This window comes from Leuciscus leuciscus (genome assembly GCF_965113295.1).
Source record: "Leuciscus leuciscus genome assembly, chromosome: 19".
NCBI lineage: Eukaryota > Metazoa > Chordata > Actinopteri > Cypriniformes > Leuciscidae > Leuciscus > Leuciscus leuciscus.
Window position 1 is genome coordinate 24,178,744 of NC_138743.1, and position 19,234 is coordinate 24,197,977.

At 38.0% G+C, this 19,234-nt stretch overlaps 1 protein-coding gene and 1 long non-coding RNA gene across 3 annotated transcripts in view; one reads left to right on the plus strand and one right to left on the minus strand.

The window, feature by feature from the left end:
• trappc8 (trafficking protein particle complex subunit 8) overlaps positions 1-19,234 on the plus strand; it is an 81,768-nt gene that overhangs the window by 48,208 nt on the left and 14,326 nt on the right. For both annotated transcript variants that reach the window (XM_082146759.1, XM_082146758.1), the window contains 7 exons: positions 3,296-3,462; positions 3,563-3,637; positions 3,745-3,838; positions 3,949-4,106; positions 13,246-13,679; positions 15,163-15,340; positions 19,075-19,171. In XM_082146759.1, the coding sequence (XP_082002885.1) occupies positions 3,296-3,462; positions 3,563-3,637; positions 3,745-3,838; positions 3,949-4,106; positions 13,246-13,679; positions 15,163-15,340; positions 19,075-19,171 (1,203 nt within the window). The remainder of the gene's footprint in view (positions 1-3,295; positions 3,463-3,562; positions 3,638-3,744; positions 3,839-3,948; positions 4,107-13,245; positions 13,680-15,162; positions 15,341-19,074; positions 19,172-19,234) is intronic.
• The window catches only part of LOC309481864, a 107,174-nt gene continuing 104,434 nt past the window's right edge, over positions 16,495-19,234 (minus strand). The window contains exon 2 of the long non-coding RNA XR_014200130.1: positions 16,495-16,827. This is a non-coding gene — a long non-coding RNA (uncharacterized lncRNA). The remainder of the gene's footprint in view (positions 16,828-19,234) is intronic.

Below are 19,234 nucleotides of genomic sequence, written 5' to 3' on the forward strand. Positions count from 1 at the left end.
ATTCAATAGAAATAAGCTCATGGAAATATACATAAAATACAAAAGTAAATAATACAAATATAATACAAATAAATGAATATTTATCATAATTATGATATAAATAATGAAAAAAAATAAAAATTAAAGTGGCCATAACATTCCCAGCCCCTAATTGTTCCCTTGGAACAATTAAAAAAACATATATTTTGTAATAAGTCCACAAGTTTAAACATTTCGCTCCATAAGTAACAAAATCAAAGCATAACAAATCCATTTCGTTCTTTATTTCCAGGTATTTAGCCTGCTACATATCATCTTTATTAAACAGGCCAGTTGGCATTATTGGTTTTCCTTTCAGAAGAAGCAGATGGTTGGGTGTTAAAGGTTCAAGGTCATTGAGGTTAAAATAGGCCGTTAAGGGACGATCATTTAGGATGGCTTCAGCTTCACACAAAGCAGTCTGCAAAAATTCATCAATTGTTTGTTGTTTAAAAATGGGATTTTCCCATACACCGCCATGGTGTGCACCTAAAGGAGGGTTGAATATCCATATCATATTGCCCTCAGAGAGTATCTTTTTAATTGTATTGTGATCCATACTCTTTATAGCTTCTCTTAAAGGAGTAGTTCACTTTAAAATGAAAGTTACCCCATGATTTACTCACCCTCAAGCCATCCTAGGTGTATATGACTTTATTCTTTCAAACGAATACAGTCAGAGTTTTATTAAAAAAATATCCTGGCTCTTCCAAGCTTCATAATGGTAGTGAATTGCAACCAACAGTTTGAAGCTCAAAAAAGTGAATCCATCCATCATACACAACTCCACATCACTCCAAGGGGTTAATGCAGGCCTTCTGAAGCAAAGCGATGAGTTTGTAACGTGTTAAATATGGATATTTTTCTCACACAAAGTAAAATTAAATATCAGCAGTACGTTGCATTACTCGCATAGGTTGCGCTTAGACTTAAGTCGAATCCGTATGTTCGTTTGGCCGGAAGCTAGTTATTTTACTTTATAAAGTTTTAAATATGAATATTTTTCTTATACAAACTTTATTAACCCCTTGGAGCCATGTGGAGATTGTTTATGACGGATTGATTTGTTGTGGCAAAACTACTTTCTCTATTTGTGGATGCTTTTTTTCGATTGTCTTCGCTCTGCTTTGCTTGGAGCCTTGACCCGGATTCGCACTGAGGTTATACTGAGGTATAATATTTCCATAAACTGGATCCAGACTTATTCGTGCCTGCTTTTCTAAAAATTCCACTGGGTCATTAAACTTTGTTCTTTTGTTCTGCTTATCAGACAGATCACACACCTAGCTTCTCCACTTGTCTCTCAGCTTGAATAGAAGTTTAGAGACAATGGTTCTGATGTTGGTTGAAGTGTCCACCTCAGTGTCTTTTGTTTCATTCAGAGAAGCTCTCAAAAATAGTTCATAATTGTGCAGAGCAATTCCATTTATGCCTCAAAGAATCATTTCTTAGGATCCAGCTTTGTATCAGCTCTTTTGGTCTACCAGATGTATACTGCTCTAAGAAGTACAGTTTATCTTTGGCATTGTCTGTCTTGTCCTCAAATCTGTGTTTAAAGGCTCTTATAAAGGAAACATTTAAGTGGATTGCCATCAAACCCTGGTATTTCACTTACTGGAAGTGAAGATACTCTGTTGCCTTGCAATTAAGTCAACAATTCTTTTTCAGAACTCCGGTTAGAACAGGAGCTCTATATTTACTTGAGCTTGTTGAACTGCTTCTGGAGTCCCTTACAACATGACTTACTGGAAGTTGGGGTGTTGTAAAATGTAAGCTTGGTTCTGCATCAGAAGGATCATACATTTGAAGCATTCATGCAATCCCTAGGCACATTAGGACAAACTTGAGTTGATTTTTCAAACTGCTCAATCACCTTTAACTTGGGCATGTTTCTCATCTAAGGCAGCAGCTTGTGTCATTATAGCAGCTTGTGCACGGGCAGATGAAGAAGAACCCTTAGAGGCTTTGCTGGAAGCGACTGATACACTGTCTTCTCAGTCTCACATGTAAATCAACTGCACCAGTGTTATCAGACTGGGCCTGCGCAATGTCTGTTTGGGCTTGGCTGGTACATTTAATGAGCTCGTATTATCCACCCATATATCCGATTCCCTTTGAAAATCAATAAAGCGATGAAATGTTGGCTCATACAATCCACCTGATCAGCATATTCCTCGTCTTCCTCTAAGCAAAACCTCTGTACTGAGGCATGCTAATCATTAAATTCATTTAGTGTTTCATTGAATTTATCAACACCTTTTAAAACGTTTTCCACATTTCCTTTCTTCATAAAACTCTGAAGCTAATTTACCTTTCTCGTTAAAATGCCCAGTTTTGCTCTACGAGAGCCAATTAGTTTTAACAGTTTTTGTTCATTTATCTCAACAAGTGATTGATCCTCTCCTTCCATCATCTTAATTATGCGTTCTTATTATTTATAATTATCATTGGTTTACCTCCTTTCCTATGTCAAACGCAATCTCATTTATTGTCCACATAGGCATTACAATCTTGCGGCGTCCTTCGCTCATAACATGTCAGATTTCGGCAACAGTCCATCAGGCTCTCTCAATACAATCCTTTTTTTAAATCTTAATTTCCTCTGTACTCACAAACCAAAGCAAGCCTTATAGTTTCAAATCCAACTGTTCAAAGCTCTGAGTGTATCGAGGATCCATTGGAATGTCTGAATAGAAATATACACAAAATACAAATGTAAATAATACAAAGATAATACAAAGTATTTACGTAATATACATTATTATAATATCAATAACTCTGTTTATTCAGGGCAAAATGAAAAAAAAAAAAACATAGAAAAATGGCCATAACAATTACATTTTAAGATATATTCAAATAGAACATTTTAATAAAAAAAATCTAACTGACCCCAAACTTTTGTAGTGTATATTTGAAATTGTAGTGTATAAGTCATCATGTAGGCCTAAACTACAAATGATCAGATTTTTGTGAATCATTTATTAACAATTACAGAAAATGGTATTTAACAACTTTGAAAATAAAGAAAACAATTCTCACATATTGTAATAAATATCAAGTATTTTTGTGTGAATTAATGTATATTTTTATGTGACGTATCAAGCTTCAGGATACTTCATTAATTATTGAGCCTTTTGCATTTTCACTGTATCAGCTCACCTGGTACATCCTCAGATCCATGACCTCAGAGTCATGTTTTGTTCTCCTTCCCCATAATTTTCTGTCAGGTTGTTTGCAATTTAAACATTGGCTTCTTTATCATTTTGCGAACCCACAGAACCCATCATTGTGGAGGTGGTTTTCCGTAACCCCTTGAAGGTTCCCTTGGCTCTGTCGGCTCTGTCTCTGCTGTGGAAGTTTACTCTGAAAGACTTCTCAGGCTCTCAGGGTGGCACAACTGGAGAAACCATCACCAATGAGAAAGAGGCAGCGTCTTTAAAAGAAGTAAGGCTGTTAGTCATCTCTCGGTTCATCGTGCTTGAGGCATCCAGGTTTGGGTTGTTCATCAGTTTGATTAACTTCTCTGCATTTGAATCCGTTCCAGACCACAGCCCTCAATGACATAATTGAAACGCAAGTCATTCCAGAGTTCAACATAAGTCCAGAGGAGACCAAAGTGGTTCGAGCACCTTTTTCTCTTCTCTCTCCCCTTCTACTCTCTCTTTTTTTTCCCGTTGCTTTAACTGAATTGGCTTTTTATTCTGTCTCTCTCTCCTGCTTTCTCAGGCTCGTTTGAAGCTGCTTCCTCGTAAGACAGGAGAGTTGCATGTTCTCGGTGTGGTGTACAACCTGGACACTGGAGAAGTGGGCAACAGTGAAGGTGTAAAACAAACGCACATTCTTTGACACGCATGTAAACAATGAAACCATCAGTTAATGTGATTTATGTGATGTGACACTAACTGTAGATGCGGTTGCTTTGTGCTGCAGGTTCACTGCCTGGTGATCTGATGTGTGTGCGTGGACAGCAGAATCTGGAGATCCAGGGGCCCAGACTCAATGTAACCAAAGAAGAAAAGACTTCAGTCAAATATGGACCAGACCGCCGCCTGGACCCCATCATCACCCCTCCAATGCCCTCACTGGAGGTGTGTTCGAGTCAATCAAAGCTTGACTTTAATCAGGGTGTCCGCGCGGTGGTAAAAGGTAGTAAAAGTAGTAAAAATAATCTACCAAAATCAAGGCCCTTGAAAGGTAGTAAAAGGTAACAAACGCAATTTGACTTGGTAGTAAATTTTTCATCACCACCTCAATATATGAGTTTCCATTTTTTTGCTTAATATTTGTGTCTCCATATTTTAACTTCATCTAGCATGATTAAAAAATATATATAGGCTACGGTGCTAACAGGACCTGACGGGCTCGACATTAACGCTTGTCCGGGACAAGTGGATTTTTTGAAGGGACAAGTAAAAGAGAATTTTACTTGCCCGACCGGACAAGTAGCCTAATTAAACGTCAATAACAAAAAATTTATAAATAACTAGGGAATCACTAAAATGAGAGAATGATTCTGATTGTATTTATATTTATTGTAAGTTGCGATCGATAGTGGATGTATTAGGCTACTGACGGTAACAAGGTTGCGCTGTTGAGGCTCGCGCAGCCTCTCGAGGAGAAATCCAAACAAATGTAAACTCAGTTTAAACTCAGTTAACAACATAACGTTACTGCCAATGCCAAAATTCAAAATGTGTTTTAATATTTTTAACATATGATACAGTTTAGCAACCTCACACGACGAGTGCTGTTTTCTTGAGTACCATCACGACTGAAAATGTGACATTGCTTTTGATACAACAGTTCAATAAACAGTTCAAATTAAGTTACTTACATTTTAGACACAATATTGACTGTTTTTGTTCTGTTTCAGCAGCAAAAATAGTTCCAAACAAAGATCACAGCAGAACCGTAACGCATCTCACCGTGTTTCATTACTGAATGATTCAGCGTTTTGAACGAATTGGCTGAGTCAAAGATTCAATGTCCCATTCATAAACATGTCTCATTCTTGAATGAATCAGTTGTTTGAACGAATCGTTTGAATGAATGACTCAATGACTCGCTCATTAAGACGGTCGCCTGACGCCTCCTACTGGCGGTTTACTTTCATGTTTAAAAGTATCATTCTTTCCAACGTTTCTTATTTGTATATTCAAAAATATTTTAAACGATCTCATATCCATAACATTATTTAATGCAGTTGTACATTTTCAGTGTAAATGATTTAATTTGATCAGCCCTTCCTAGGGTAACAACAGCCCTATAGTATCTTATTAGGCTATTCCAATTTAATCTATTGATAAAATTTAAAACTAAAGATTAAGCATACATTGAATAAGATTTGGGGGGTGGGGGGGGTGGCCCTTTAAAGGTGCAGATATGACAATATGCAGATTTAAATATATCAGAGCTGATTTAACACAGATGAGGATATTTCTTCAGAATAAATTATATTTACAGCACACACACACACCAAAAACATTCCGGACAAGCAACTTTTTTTACTCGGACAAGTGAATGACAGATTTACTTGTCCAAAGGACAAGCACATGAAAAGGCTTAATGTCGAGCCCTGAGTGAGTCGGAGTTGATAGCAATGACAAAGTGCCAAGGTTATTATTCACCTTATTAGGGCTAAGGGCTATGGTTAGGATAACTCAAGGGCTAGGGTTAAGATAAGGACAACTGAAACTCAACTCGACACTACAAAAAAAACATAATTGACAATGACAATAGGCAGTGCCGGCCCGAGCCTTTTGGGGGCCCTAAGCAGAATTTGATTTGGGGGCCCCCTCCCACCACGCAGAGTCACCTGTGCTGGACGATTATTGACACAATGTCACGTTATAATGTTACATTATAAATTAATACAATGAGGTTATGTATTGATACAAAATAAATACTTAATACAAAATAGATACTTAAAAAAGTTTTAACTTTTTCTTTACTATTTTACTAACTCTTGGAAACTTCTGAAAACAAACTGTCACAAAACATATTAAAAAAATTATTTGCAAAATATCCTCCAACGTTTTGCAACACTTTGCAGTTTGAATGATGTCTTGTATGAACATGACGGAGTATGTTTTTATGTTTCCACTGTTCGATCGCGCCCGCGCACACACACACACACACACACACACACACACAAACACACACACACAACATATTTCAGCTTTGTAATCTTCCACTGTGATGTTTCCAAGCACATTTTTGCGCGTGTGAAGAGGATGATTTTTTTCCGTCGATATTGGAACGTGAGTGAAGTACAAAGCCTATGATAAAGAATAGTTTACCATCCAAATCCATCGCGAATGTTGAAACATTTTGATTCTAATGAGAGAGATACGTGAGCCCAACGCCGCTTACTTTCACTTTCGCTTTAAATTATTTCGTTTTGGCTTGTTTATAGTTATTTCTTTATTCTTGTTCTGTTCTGAATATCATTACATTTAAAGGATAAATCATTGATCAAATCAAATTTTTGTGACATGGCTTAACATTACCGTGACTTTGTGCACAAATTGTCTATGCACGCGAGGTTATGCGCATGACTCAAACACTGGCAGACACAGCAGCAGTTGTAGGCAGGTATATTGATCATGAAATCAGAATTTTCTTGTCTTGAATTATTAATCCTTTCATTCATTTATGTCACTTGTTTAAGTTAATTAATATGTAAAAAAAATAAAAAAAATAAACTCGATTGGGGGCCCCCTGGTGGCGAGGGGGCCCCAAGCAGCCGCTTAGTTCGCTTATGCCTCGGGCCGGCCCTGACAATAGGCCTACTTAATGATAACAATTAAACATTAGTGTACCTAATATGTCCTGTATGATGGGTGTGACAGTGTCACACTTATACCTTATAATAAGTAGTAAGTGGTGCTTTACATACCCCGCCCACCCCACCCCACCCCCAAAAAAAGGGCTGCTGCTTGATGTCGTGATGGTAGTAAAAAATATTGTGGAGGTGGTAAAAAAGGTAGTAAAAGGTAGTAAATTCATCTCTATGATTCCTGCATATACCCTGTTAATGTGCCCCAATATATATTGTCTCCTACAATAGATTTACATGCAAGGTATTTTCTCATGATATAACCTCACCGGCCTCTTTAATAGCTACACCTTGCTAGTACTGGGTTGGACCCCTTTTTGCCTTCACAACTGCCTTAATTCTTCGTGGCATAGATTCAACAAGGTGCTTGAAACATTCCTCTGAGATTTTGGTCCATATTGACATGACTTCATATAGCATCAAGTAGTTGCTGCTGATTTGTCGGCTGCACATCCATGATGTGAATCTCCTGTTCCACCACATCCCAAAGGTGCTCTGTTGGACTGAGTTCTGGTGACTGTGGAGGCCATTTGAGGATAGTTACCCATGTTCTAGAAACCAGTTTGAGATGATTTGAGCTTTGTGACATGGTGCGTTATCCTGTTACAAGTAGCCATTAGAACATTGGTTCTCAAAGTGTGGTACGCAGGCTCCGTCTAGTGGTACGCAGAGGAATCACTGTATTTCGCACGTAAGATCAAACCGGTGTGATCTTTTACTGTCTATTGTGTGATCAGTCTTGGCTGGTCCCTGGAGCGTACGATACGATTACACCGGTGTGAGTAGAACGGTCAGTGCATCACGTGATCAACTGCTAAATTCATGTGCTTATTTGCAGTTGGCTGGCGCTGAGCCAGAGATGGACGCGCGCCACAGGCGCTGTCAAATATCACAATTATTCAGTGTTTTTAACCACATAATGTTTATTTTAGGTTTCAGACATTTAAATTCGCATAAGTACTAAAAAAAAAATACATTTAGAATTTGTAAAATACACACTGATGTCTATGGAAGCGGAAATAATAATAATTTCCATTATAATTAGAAGACACGTTTTATTCATATCAGATTGTGTAAGAAACACATTGTGTAAGTAACTTTAAAGTTAACTCTATTCTTCTCCCAGTTCACCGGCCACTTACTTTCATGTATTTCGGGAGAAGTGGATGAATTCACGTGCTGTAAATCCAACAGATCCGATTCTCTGAATGTGGCACAAACTAACATGACGGCGCATATAGCTCAACTAACGCGATCGTTATAAAGGTGTTTAAACAACATAACACTTCCACTTGCATTTATTTGACAATCGGAATATCAAATATTTCATGCCATAGCTAACAAATTTGTGAATATATATATATATATAATAAAAAAAAAAAAACTGCGGTGTGTCACGTGACAAGCAATGACGCGTCACCATGGAAACAATAAAGTGATCAGTTCTAAATAATGAAAAACTCACAGGGGTTAGCCAGAATATTTTAAATGTACGTTTAAAAGGGTTAAATATGAATACACAGCCTGTGTTGTTTTTTTTTATTAAAATGTTAAGTACAGTAGGCTTTTATTTCACTTTTAGGTGCAATACATTTGAATTGAATCATTATTTAAGTTTTTTTTATTTACCTGTATGTAAGCAGCACAGTGCAGTGTTAATGTTCAAACTGTGTTTTTACAATGTTTAAAGTGGCTGACAATAATAAATATTCTTATTAGAAATTAAGCTGCCTCATTTTTGAGCTGTGCATAACTGTAGCTGAATAGTTAGGCCTACTACGCTACTGTATTTTCATATTGGTCATTATGGTGGTACTTAGAGAGCCAAATATTTTCTGAGGTGGTACTTGGTGTAAAAAGTTTGAGAACCACTGCATTAGAAGATTGGTACACTGTGGTCATAAAGGGATGGACATGTTCAGCAACAATTCTCAGGAAGGCTGTGGCATTTCTCATTTGTTACTTAGGGGACCAAAGTGTGCCAAGAAAATATCCCTCACACCATTACACCACCAGCAGCCTGAAACGTTGATACAAGGAGGGATGGATCCATGCTTTATGTTGTTTTACACCAAATTCTGACCCGGCAATATTTCAATCTTCTATTGTCCAACTTTGGTGAGCCTGTGCGAATTGTAGCCTCAGTTTCCTGTCCTTGGCAGACAGGAGTGGCACTTTCTGTGGTGTTCTGCTGCTGTAGCCCATCTGAGTCAAGGTTCGACGTGTTGTGCGTTCAGAGATGCTCTTCTGCAGACCTCGGTTGTATAGAGTGGTTAAGTTAAAGTTGCCTTTCTATCAGCTCGGACCAGTCGGGCAATTCACCTCTGACCTCTGGCATCAACAAGGCATTTTTACCCACAGATCTGCTGCTCACTGGATGGTTTCTCTTTCGGACCATTCTCTGTAAACCCTAGAGAGGGTTGTGTGTGAAAATACCAGTAGATCCGCAGTTTCTGAAATGCTCAGACCAGCCCGTCTGGCACCAACAACAATGCCACATTCAAAGTTGCTTCAGCAGATCAACTTGACCATGTTTGACTACATGCCTAAATGCATTGAGTTGTTGCCATTTGATTGGCTGATTAGATATTTGCGTTAACAAGCAGTTGAAAAGGTGTACCTAATAAAGTGTCTGGCGAGCATCACCTATTTTCTCACTGTCTGAAATGGTTCGATAAAGGATAAATTTTCTCTAAACCTCTTATCTCTGAAAGCCGACTCTACTCTGGTTGATCAGGTAGCCCTGTCTGTTGTGATTGGTCAACTGCTTACAGCGCGTCAGAATTGAAACTCCAATTGCCGTATCTGAATTTTAGCCCTGGAGCACTTGATACACGGTGATATGAACAGTATCGATGGTGTCGATGGTATTATGTCGACAGCATGAACCAAACTCTTCCAGGCCTCAGCTACAAGTACAGTGTTTGAAGGTCAAAGTAGACATTGTTCGCAGGCAGCCAGTGAAGACTATAGGCTGCCATTATGCAAATGTGTTATAAACTTGTGTAGGTTTGTGCAGGAAATAAGGCTGGAATTACTGACAATTTGGCAGTTCAGAATCTGTTCTTTTGGGAGGCAATAAACTTAATTTATTGTGCACTTTGAATTTTGAAACTTTGCAGAACTTTCACAAACAGCTGTATTACACACTACATGAAAGGTAATATCCAAAAAAGCATAATGGGGCACTTTTAAGTTTTTAAGACGGCATAGTCTTTTTTCCCCCTGTTGTGAAGTATATCCAAGTGAAACTGCTTCTTGAACAAGAAAAAAATGTTGGGCGAACTTGATTTTGTGAATCAGGAATTGATTGGATGGTTGTGGTTTGCTATTGCTGTGATGTCATGTGGGTGACAGGTTGTCATCAGAGAAGAGATGTTGCTGCAAGATGGAGGGGAAGTTATTTTGATTAAAGATTGACGGCACATGAATAAAAAAAAAAGTTGTGCACGGATAAATCATTTATAATAAATACTGCAATATTTCATAAAAAAAAAAAAATATATATATATATATATATATATATATATATTTGACAATTTAATTTCATGCTGACTTTAATAAGCTACATGACCTAACCTGGTCCTGAGAACTAAGAGCAGATTTAGTTTAAAAGCATTAGTCACAGTTAAATCAAAACTGTTTAATGATTTGCAGTGCTCAGATGGTACTCCAAGGCTGGGATATATTAAATATTCACAATATATTGAGAATGATGTCGATGGAGGTATATAAATTATGCTATGGTGTAAATATTGCAGTGATTTAAATAATTTCCTCCAAGACGCTTGAAGAAACCTACCTGCTAAGTTACAGTACTGTGAAAAGTTATAGGCACTTAAAATGTTGTAAAGTGAGGTTGCTTTCAAAAATAATGCATAAATAGATATTATACACACACAGTCATGTGTAATAGAAAGGACACCCTTTAGAATTTTATGGTTTTACATATCAGAACATAATAAAAAATCCTCTGGTCTTTAGCAGGTCTTAAAATTAGGTAAATACAACCTCAGATGAGTAACAACAAATTACATATTACACTGTGCCATTATTTATTTAACAAAAATATAGCCAAACTGGAAAAGCCATGGGTGACAAACCAAGTACACCCTATGATTCAATTGCTTTTAGAGCCACTTTTAGCCGCAATAAGTTGAAGGAATCGTTTTCTCTATGACCGTATCAGTCTCTCACATAGTTCTGGAGGAATTTTTGCCTGCTCTTCTTTACAATGTTTCTTCAGTTCATTGAGTTTTGTGGGCATCTGTTTATGCACAGCTCTCTTAAGGTCCCGCAACAGCATTTCAGTCGGGTTGAGGTCTTCAGCCATTCTGTTGTAGATTTGCTGGTGTGCTTGGGATCATTGTCCTGTTGCATGACCCAATATCGGCCAAGCTTTAGCTGTCGGACAGGTGGCCTCACGTTTGACTATAGAATACTTTAGTATGCAGAGGAGTTCATGGTCGACTCAATGACTGCAAGTTGCCCAGGTCCTGTGGCTGCAAAACAAGCCAAAAATCATCAACCCACAACCACTGTGCTTGGCAGCTGGTATGAGGTGTTTTTGCTGAAAAGCTGTTTGTGATTTACACCTAACTTGGTGCTGTGCGTAATGGCTAAACATCTCTACTTTGGTCTCGTCTGTCCAAAGGACATTGTTTCAGAAGTCTTGAGGTTTGTTCGGATGCAACTAAGCCGTGCTGCAGAGAAGAAGCTTCTCCTGGCAACCCTTCCAAACATGCCATACTTGTCCCGTCTTTTTCAAATTGTACTACCATGAACTTTAACATTTAACCTGTAGAGTTTCAGGTGAAGTTCTTGGGTGTTTTGTGATTTCTCTGAGCATTGCACGGTCTGACATTGGGGTGAATTTGCTGGGACGTCCACCCCCCGGAAGATTGGCAACTGTCTTGAATTTTTTCAACTTGTGAATAATCTTTCTTACTGTAGAATAATGGGCTTCAAATTGTTTGTAAATGGCCATATAACCCTTCTCAGATTGATAGCAGCAATAATTGCTTCTCTAAGATCATTGCCGATGTCTTTCATCCTTGGCATTGTTAACACACACCTGAATGCTCCAGACCGGCAAACTGCCAAAACTTCTGCTTTATAGAGGTGATCACACTTGCTGATGATCAATTAATCAAAGACAGTTGATTAGCGGCGTCTGACTGCTGCTCGCCCTCTTAAAGGGGTGGTTCGGGATTTTTGACATCGGACCTCATTTTTAAGTCAGCCTGGTTGTTATTCATCAGTGGAGACACTTTTTTTAAAAAATTATCCAGTCCTTATATTTGGATAGTTAGCCGATGCTAGGCTATCGCGAGTCAATGGTATATGTTAGCCAGCCATTAAAAACCGTTTTACCCACTCCACAGTGCACCAAACGCAAATCAATTATAACACTAGACTATCGATGTATATGTCCGTTGAGAGAATAATGTTAGAAATCAAACTTACCTTTTCATCGCATTGCATTAGTTATAATTTTGTCCCTGTAATCATAAGCCTTGTCTACAGCAGCAGCGGAGTGATATTGATTACCTAGGCAACCGAGTGAGCCGGTACACACATGACGCAAGTGTATTTACCTGCCGCGACTTTGATATCGCTGAGGAATGCTAGCTAACGTTAGCTGGATGTAACGACTGTAGTGCGCTTCTGTTCTGTGTTTACTTTTTGCCACATTACTAACCGGAGCAAAGTAAAATTCCGCAGCTGCTGAGAAACTAGTTCCTTTGGGATCATTGAGATGAAAGGTAAGTTTGATTTCTAACATTATTCTCTCAACGGACATTTGCATCGATAGTCTAGTGTTATAATTGATTTGCGTTTGGTGCACTGTGGAGTGGGTAAAACGGTTTTTAATGGCTGGCTAACATATACCATTGACTCGCGCTAGCCTAGCATCGGCTAACTATCCAAATATAAGGACTGGATAATTTTGGAAAAAAAATGTCTCCACTGATGAATAACAACCAGGCTGACTTAAAAATGAGGTCCGATGTCAAAAATCCCGAACCACCCCTTTAATTCCTACGGAAGCAGTAAGGGTTCCATTTTGGCCTAGTTTTTGTTTAAATAAATAATGACATGGTGTTGTGATGTTGTTCATCTGAGGTTGTATTACGTAATTTTAAGACCTACCAAGGACCAGATGATTTTTTACATGTTTTCTTTTTCACATGACTATATATATATACACACACACACACATATATAAGGGGTAACAAAATAAACGGTCAGTTTCTCTCTTCGCCTAAAAGGGTTAAGTGGCGCCTCTTGGCGAGAACAAGCTACGTGTGGACCAGTCTTTATGCAAGTAGTCAGTCCTCTGTGAGACAAACCATGTAATCACTATTTCTCTTTCCTTTTCCTCTCAGGTGTTTTTTATTAACTTCCCCACTGGTTTATTGTGTGGTGAGATCCGAAAAGCGTGGGTGGAGTTTGTGAACGTGAGTGCAGTCCCTCTTACTGGTCTTCGTGTGGCGTCCACACACCCAGAGTTCTTCACATTCGGGAGTGCCGCCTCTGACCTCACCCCAGTGACCCCCACAGCAGCAGAGCATTGCTCCGCCTACAAGACTGTGTCCATGCCCCCATCAGTGGCCACAGTGTCGCTCGTGTCACCAGCGGCGTTCGGGGTCACCAGCGGTGACCGGCCGATGGTGATGGAGATTCCCTTGTCACGGGGTGTGCTGGGACCAGGGGAGGCGTTACAGATCCCGCTGTGGCTGAGGGGTCCTGAACTAGAGGGTGTGCATGAAATCAACTTCCTGTTTTACTATGAGAGTACAGAGAAGACTGCCAAACTCAGGTATGTGGCCATTTACTTATTTACTAATAATAGACAATACAATGAACTGGGTTTGTTTGAGAAGGTTTCCTTAGGCAAGTGCAGCTTTTTTTGGCTGTATTCACTCAATTATCATTTTGGAAAATATTGTTGGACTGTCATTGATTTTCTACTTGCACTTGGATTTATGGGTTCAAAAGAGGGATTTTTAGAAAGATTTGAACCATCTAATCCCATCCATCCATCCATCCATCCATCCATCCATCCATCCAATGTTTTGTCTCTTGGAAATGCACATTTGACAGTAGCTTGAGTTGGGACTCTGTGTTATGAAATAAAGTTTTGGTACATCAGAGTAACATCTGTAAAATTTTAACAGCCTAATTTTTTTATATTCTTACTGAGTTAGAACTCTATATTTCTATATATAGAAGCCCTATATTTAATTTCTACTTTAATATTTAATACATGTACATATTGTCTAATAAAATTCAATATGAATATCCCACATTTTTGCCACAATACCATGTTTAAAGTTAGTGTTATTACAGTAAATCCATGATAAATGTTGGTGATTTGGGGATTGAAAAGTATTCGTTTTGGCTCAATGTTTCTCTTGTTTTCTGCGTCAGTGTTGCTTCGAATGTCACAGCTGTTTCATTCGGCTTTAAACTATACGGCTTAAACTCATACGGCTGTTTCTCATAAGCAACAGAAATGGCAGCGCTTTTCAGTTTTAGTGCCCAAAATCTAGTGCTGTCACCTTGTGTTGACACTGAAACCGCATGATTTGTAAAATATATGTGGCGGGCCACATGCAATGTATTTTAATAAACAGGCTGCGGACTTTGGACACCCCTGCTCTAATGTAAAAAGTACATAAAGTACTTTATGATTAAGTTAAATACAATATGTTCCGTAAGTAAGATACTTTACCTGTGAATCCTGTTGTTTCTTGTTAAAAGGGTGGCATTTTTTTTTAGGGACTCAGCAAATGGCAGCATTTATGGGTATTAACAAAATGTATAACTAAGTCGAAATTTGTAAATATCAGTAAGAAATATTGGTCAGTTGAAGCCATAGCTTTGTGGGCAGAGTGCCGACATATAGCGCAAAAATAGGGGCGACAAAAGTTTGAGTCACGGTTTGTGGTCCTTTCTCCAACCCATTCCTCTCTCTCTTGACTGTACTATCTAATAAAAAAGACCAACAATATTACTTATTCTGCATATAGAGTGTTAAAGATTGACACAAACACAAAAAATTAACAACATCTTAAATTTTTCTTCAAAGATGAAAAAGAGTTTAATTTCCTTTCATTGGCTACTGTTGATGCTGAGCAATTTGATAGTGGCTGATAATCTAACATGAGCGCATACATTTTCATTTGGAAATTTGCTGTCTGAAGTTTAAAGGGGACTAATTGACCTGCTACATAATTAAGTGTTTGAAAATTACCGCATGACTTCCCGTGACTCATCTTTACTTTCTCTGAAACTTTTAGTCACAGGGTTCTTCGACACACTGTTTTCATCTGTGCAAGTCGCTCTCTCAGCGTCAGAGCCACAGCCAGCCGCAGCAACACGCTGCATGGCGGAGAGCGAGAGAAAGAAGAGGGCAGAGGAAGGGAGGAAAAGAACGGCAACATGCTGGTCTTTGTAGACGTGGAGAACATTAACACGGTGAGCTCTTTCCCACACATGGACGACTCAAGCAGAGCTGCTGTGTCTTTTTTTATAATAATACTTTCTCTTTTTGCACTATGGCATTACGGATGCACAGATAATAAAATTATAGTGCTGTCAAATCGATTATTCGTGATTAATCGCATCTAACATAAAGGTTTTTGTTTATATAATATATCGGTATGTGTATATATGTATATGTGTGTGTATATACTGTATGTGTGTGTGTGTGTATATATGTATGTGTGTGTATTAGGGCTGTCAAAGTTAACGCGTTAATAATGCGTTAACGCAAAATCATATTAACGGCACTAATTTATTTAACGCGCGATTAACGCAGCACGTATTTTCTGTTTGACCCGTGGCCCAACCTCTAGTTGGAGAAATGGAGATACACAGTGTTGCCAACTTAGCAACATTGCAGACCCCTTTAGCGATTTTTTTTCCCTTCAACAAAGCGCCCAAACCTTATTTAGTTTCTGAGAATCTACCGGTAGCCTACTGCTCTCTCAGCACGCATGCGCGCGCACCTCTCGCTCGCTCTCTCGCTCTCTCACTCTCTCGCTCTCTCTCTCTCTCTCTCTCTCTCTCTCTCTCTCTCTCTCTCTCTCTCTCTCTCTCTCTCTCTCTCTCTCTCTCTCTCTCTCTCTCTCTCTCTCTCTCTCTGCGTCTCGCGCGGAGGAGCAGCGCTTTAATTCAGTTAAGCACAGATATTATGTTGCTTCACTAATTTTACAATTATAGCCGAAATCAGAGCACAGATATTGTCTTTATCTTATGTGAATTTGATTTCACCAGACGACGGCTCGATTATCAGAATTGTTGTGCAGATTAACTTAACATCTTGGAAGGGAGAGCTGGTTATGTCTTAATGGGTCGCGTTTCAGTCACCATTTCAAATTCATTCCGTTGTTTGACAACAGAAACAGTAAAATATACCAATGAAAACAATTTTATTGAGAATTTAGCTTCATCAAAATGGGCACAGAGAGAGACAAACTACAATGTAATAATAAATAATAAATGTACATTTAGCATTTTCAGAAGAGCTGCCCTGTCATGCAAAATCTAAACATGTTTGTGTTAGTAAATTGCTCAGTGCAAAGAAAGAGAAGTAATGGTAACCTGGTATTTTTTTTGTTCTTTCTACATGTGTCTAATAGACATGAACAAGTTCTTTGAAAAACATCTATGACCTTTGAAACATGTCTCGTCCTTATGCTCTATATTGACTATGGTTTCAATAATAAACATACATTTGCATAAAGCATCTATATTTATCCATGCCCACGTTGATTAGAGTATTACAAACTTGAAAAGTATTAATTTAAGGTACATTTAGAACAAATAAAAAAATGTGCGATTAAATGCGATTAATCGCGAGTTAACTCATGACAATCATGCGATTAATCGCGATTAAAAAAAATGTAATCGATTGACAGCCCTAGTGTGTATATATGTATATATGTGTGTATGTATAAAAACTTTTGTTAGATGTTAGATCGATTTGTCAGCATTATACAATTATACAAAAAGTAATAAAATAATAAACTATTGTCTAAATAAAGCATTTTGAATGCTACAAGTGAATTTAGGCATCATACCATTATAATGTACAGCAAGAAAAATGAAAAATATTGATATTGCGATTTGCTTAAAGCCACACTAAGTAGAAATTGTGTTTTTGTCAAACAGCGACCCCTAGAGTCGCTGTGGAATACTTGCACTGTCGTAAATATATTATATTATAACGTTTTTACATGATTGCAGCTAAATCACAAGTAAATAGTCTATAGTCTAGGCCTACTGTATAATTTAATTTGTGTTATTTTTATTGGAATGTAAACATTACAAAATGCCAGATAACATCAATTAAGTTAAATGTACGTCGCATTATTTCATAACATTGGCCGTTATGATGTCATTAGACATGATTATTGCAATCTATCATAATAGTTAGCAAATTGTGCTCGTTTACACTATTTACAACCTCTACGTTAGGCTTATTTATGATAATTATGTGAGATATTGAAAGCTGTTCTCATGATAATCGCAGGAATCAACATCAAACGGCGTCGTCTGATATCCCTCAGGACTACGTGATAAATACACCTCATAACACCTGAGTTCAGCTGGCAAACTAATTCGTGAGGCATAGCTATCTGATTTATCAAAACGATTCCATTTACACCTGGTCACATAAAAGTATTTTTGCAAAACGGATTTAAATTTGATCTTCAATTCTCGCGCTATATGCAGATTTAATGGAGTGCACGTCACCGAAAGCAACAGATATGAGCTGCATTTTATAGATCATCAGCTAAAATTTCTAAATCAAAGACCGCAATAAGAGAGAGCAGTAACAGCCCTGGTAAGATCATTTCGTTTCTTTACTTTTAATGATGAAGATTGTGTGTTGCGTCTGCGACTTACTTTCACTTTGATTTGCGATAGTTTGCACGTTGGCTTGATGCAGTTGCTCATCTGCGGTGATGCGTGTTCCAGCGCGTCGTCATATCTGGATATAACATAATAGCCTATACAACGCTCTCACACGTTTTTTTTATTTTTTTTTTATTTAGCATTTTTGGGAGGAGTACAATTTACATATGTGGTTTCAACAACCATATGCATTTACACTTTCGTCTGGAATGCGTCTCAGATCTCCTCCTGAAGTGGTTTGAGGGATCGGATTCAAATCCGTCTCAAATGCGTTTCGGAGGGCATTTAAACCTGGACTTTTCACGATCGGATAGCTATCCGATCTGAGAAAACGCATTAAGTGGCCAGGTGTAAACAACCCCCATGACAAAAACATATGCACGAAAGCCGAAAACAAACGCTGGTTGGCCTCTCACGTCCAAATTTGACGAAGTGGTGGGGGAAGTGACGTATGCCGTAAAGCAGTCGAATTTTGTAGTTCTTTTTGTGCTCTGGTTACTACCCGAACCCCGAAGTTACATAGTGCCAGTAAAAGCGATACAGACCCTGTCAGGCTATGGCAGACGTGTCATTCAACCTATTGTAAGTCGATGTACCATCACAAGGATCTTGGAAATATATTATGAAGGTTGAAAAGTTACATAGTGTTGCTTTAAGATTACATTTACCAGTGTTATTAAATTATTATTAGTGTTTTCAATTTAATCTCCAAGCGAGTGTTAGATGACAGCAGAGGTAATCTACATTTTAAAATAAGGTAATTGAGCTCACACAAGTAAATATTCAATAACTGCTCGTACAGATTAAAAAAAAGTCTAATATTGCCCAATAACTTATTTTGACAGGCTTTAACACACACACATTTTTATAGTTAACTACTTTTCCCATACAAGTAAAGATAAACACATCATAAGCAGGGCTGTCAGCTGATTTAAAAATGAATAAATAAAATGAAAATAAAAATAGTACAATTGATCACATATTCTGTATCATATTCAAATGCATTACGTTATTGTGTAATATGAGTAAAGCATTGAATAGACATTTAAAAAAATGGCTTTAGAAGAATAGTATTAAATAAATATCATATACTACATTAATATATAACTGTATATTACGGTCTATTACATTAGTATATTATCATATTCATTTGACCGCCCAAATCATTGGTGTTTGCACAGTCCCATTCCTCTGTGACCTGAGTTGATTTTTTTTGTGGAGATCACTTTAAACTCATCTTCTAAATGATATTTGTTGAATTGAATCTTCTCTTTCTCTCGTGCTCTCAGAGTGAAGCAGGTGTTCGTGAATTCCACATAGTTCAGGTGTCTAGCAGCAGTCGGCAATGGAGGCTGCACAAGTGCATCAACCCTGTGGGAGAGAAAGGTATGAATCCTCTAGAATGCTTTGGAAACATGCACTTAGCTGCTTTTCAGTTACTTTTATTCC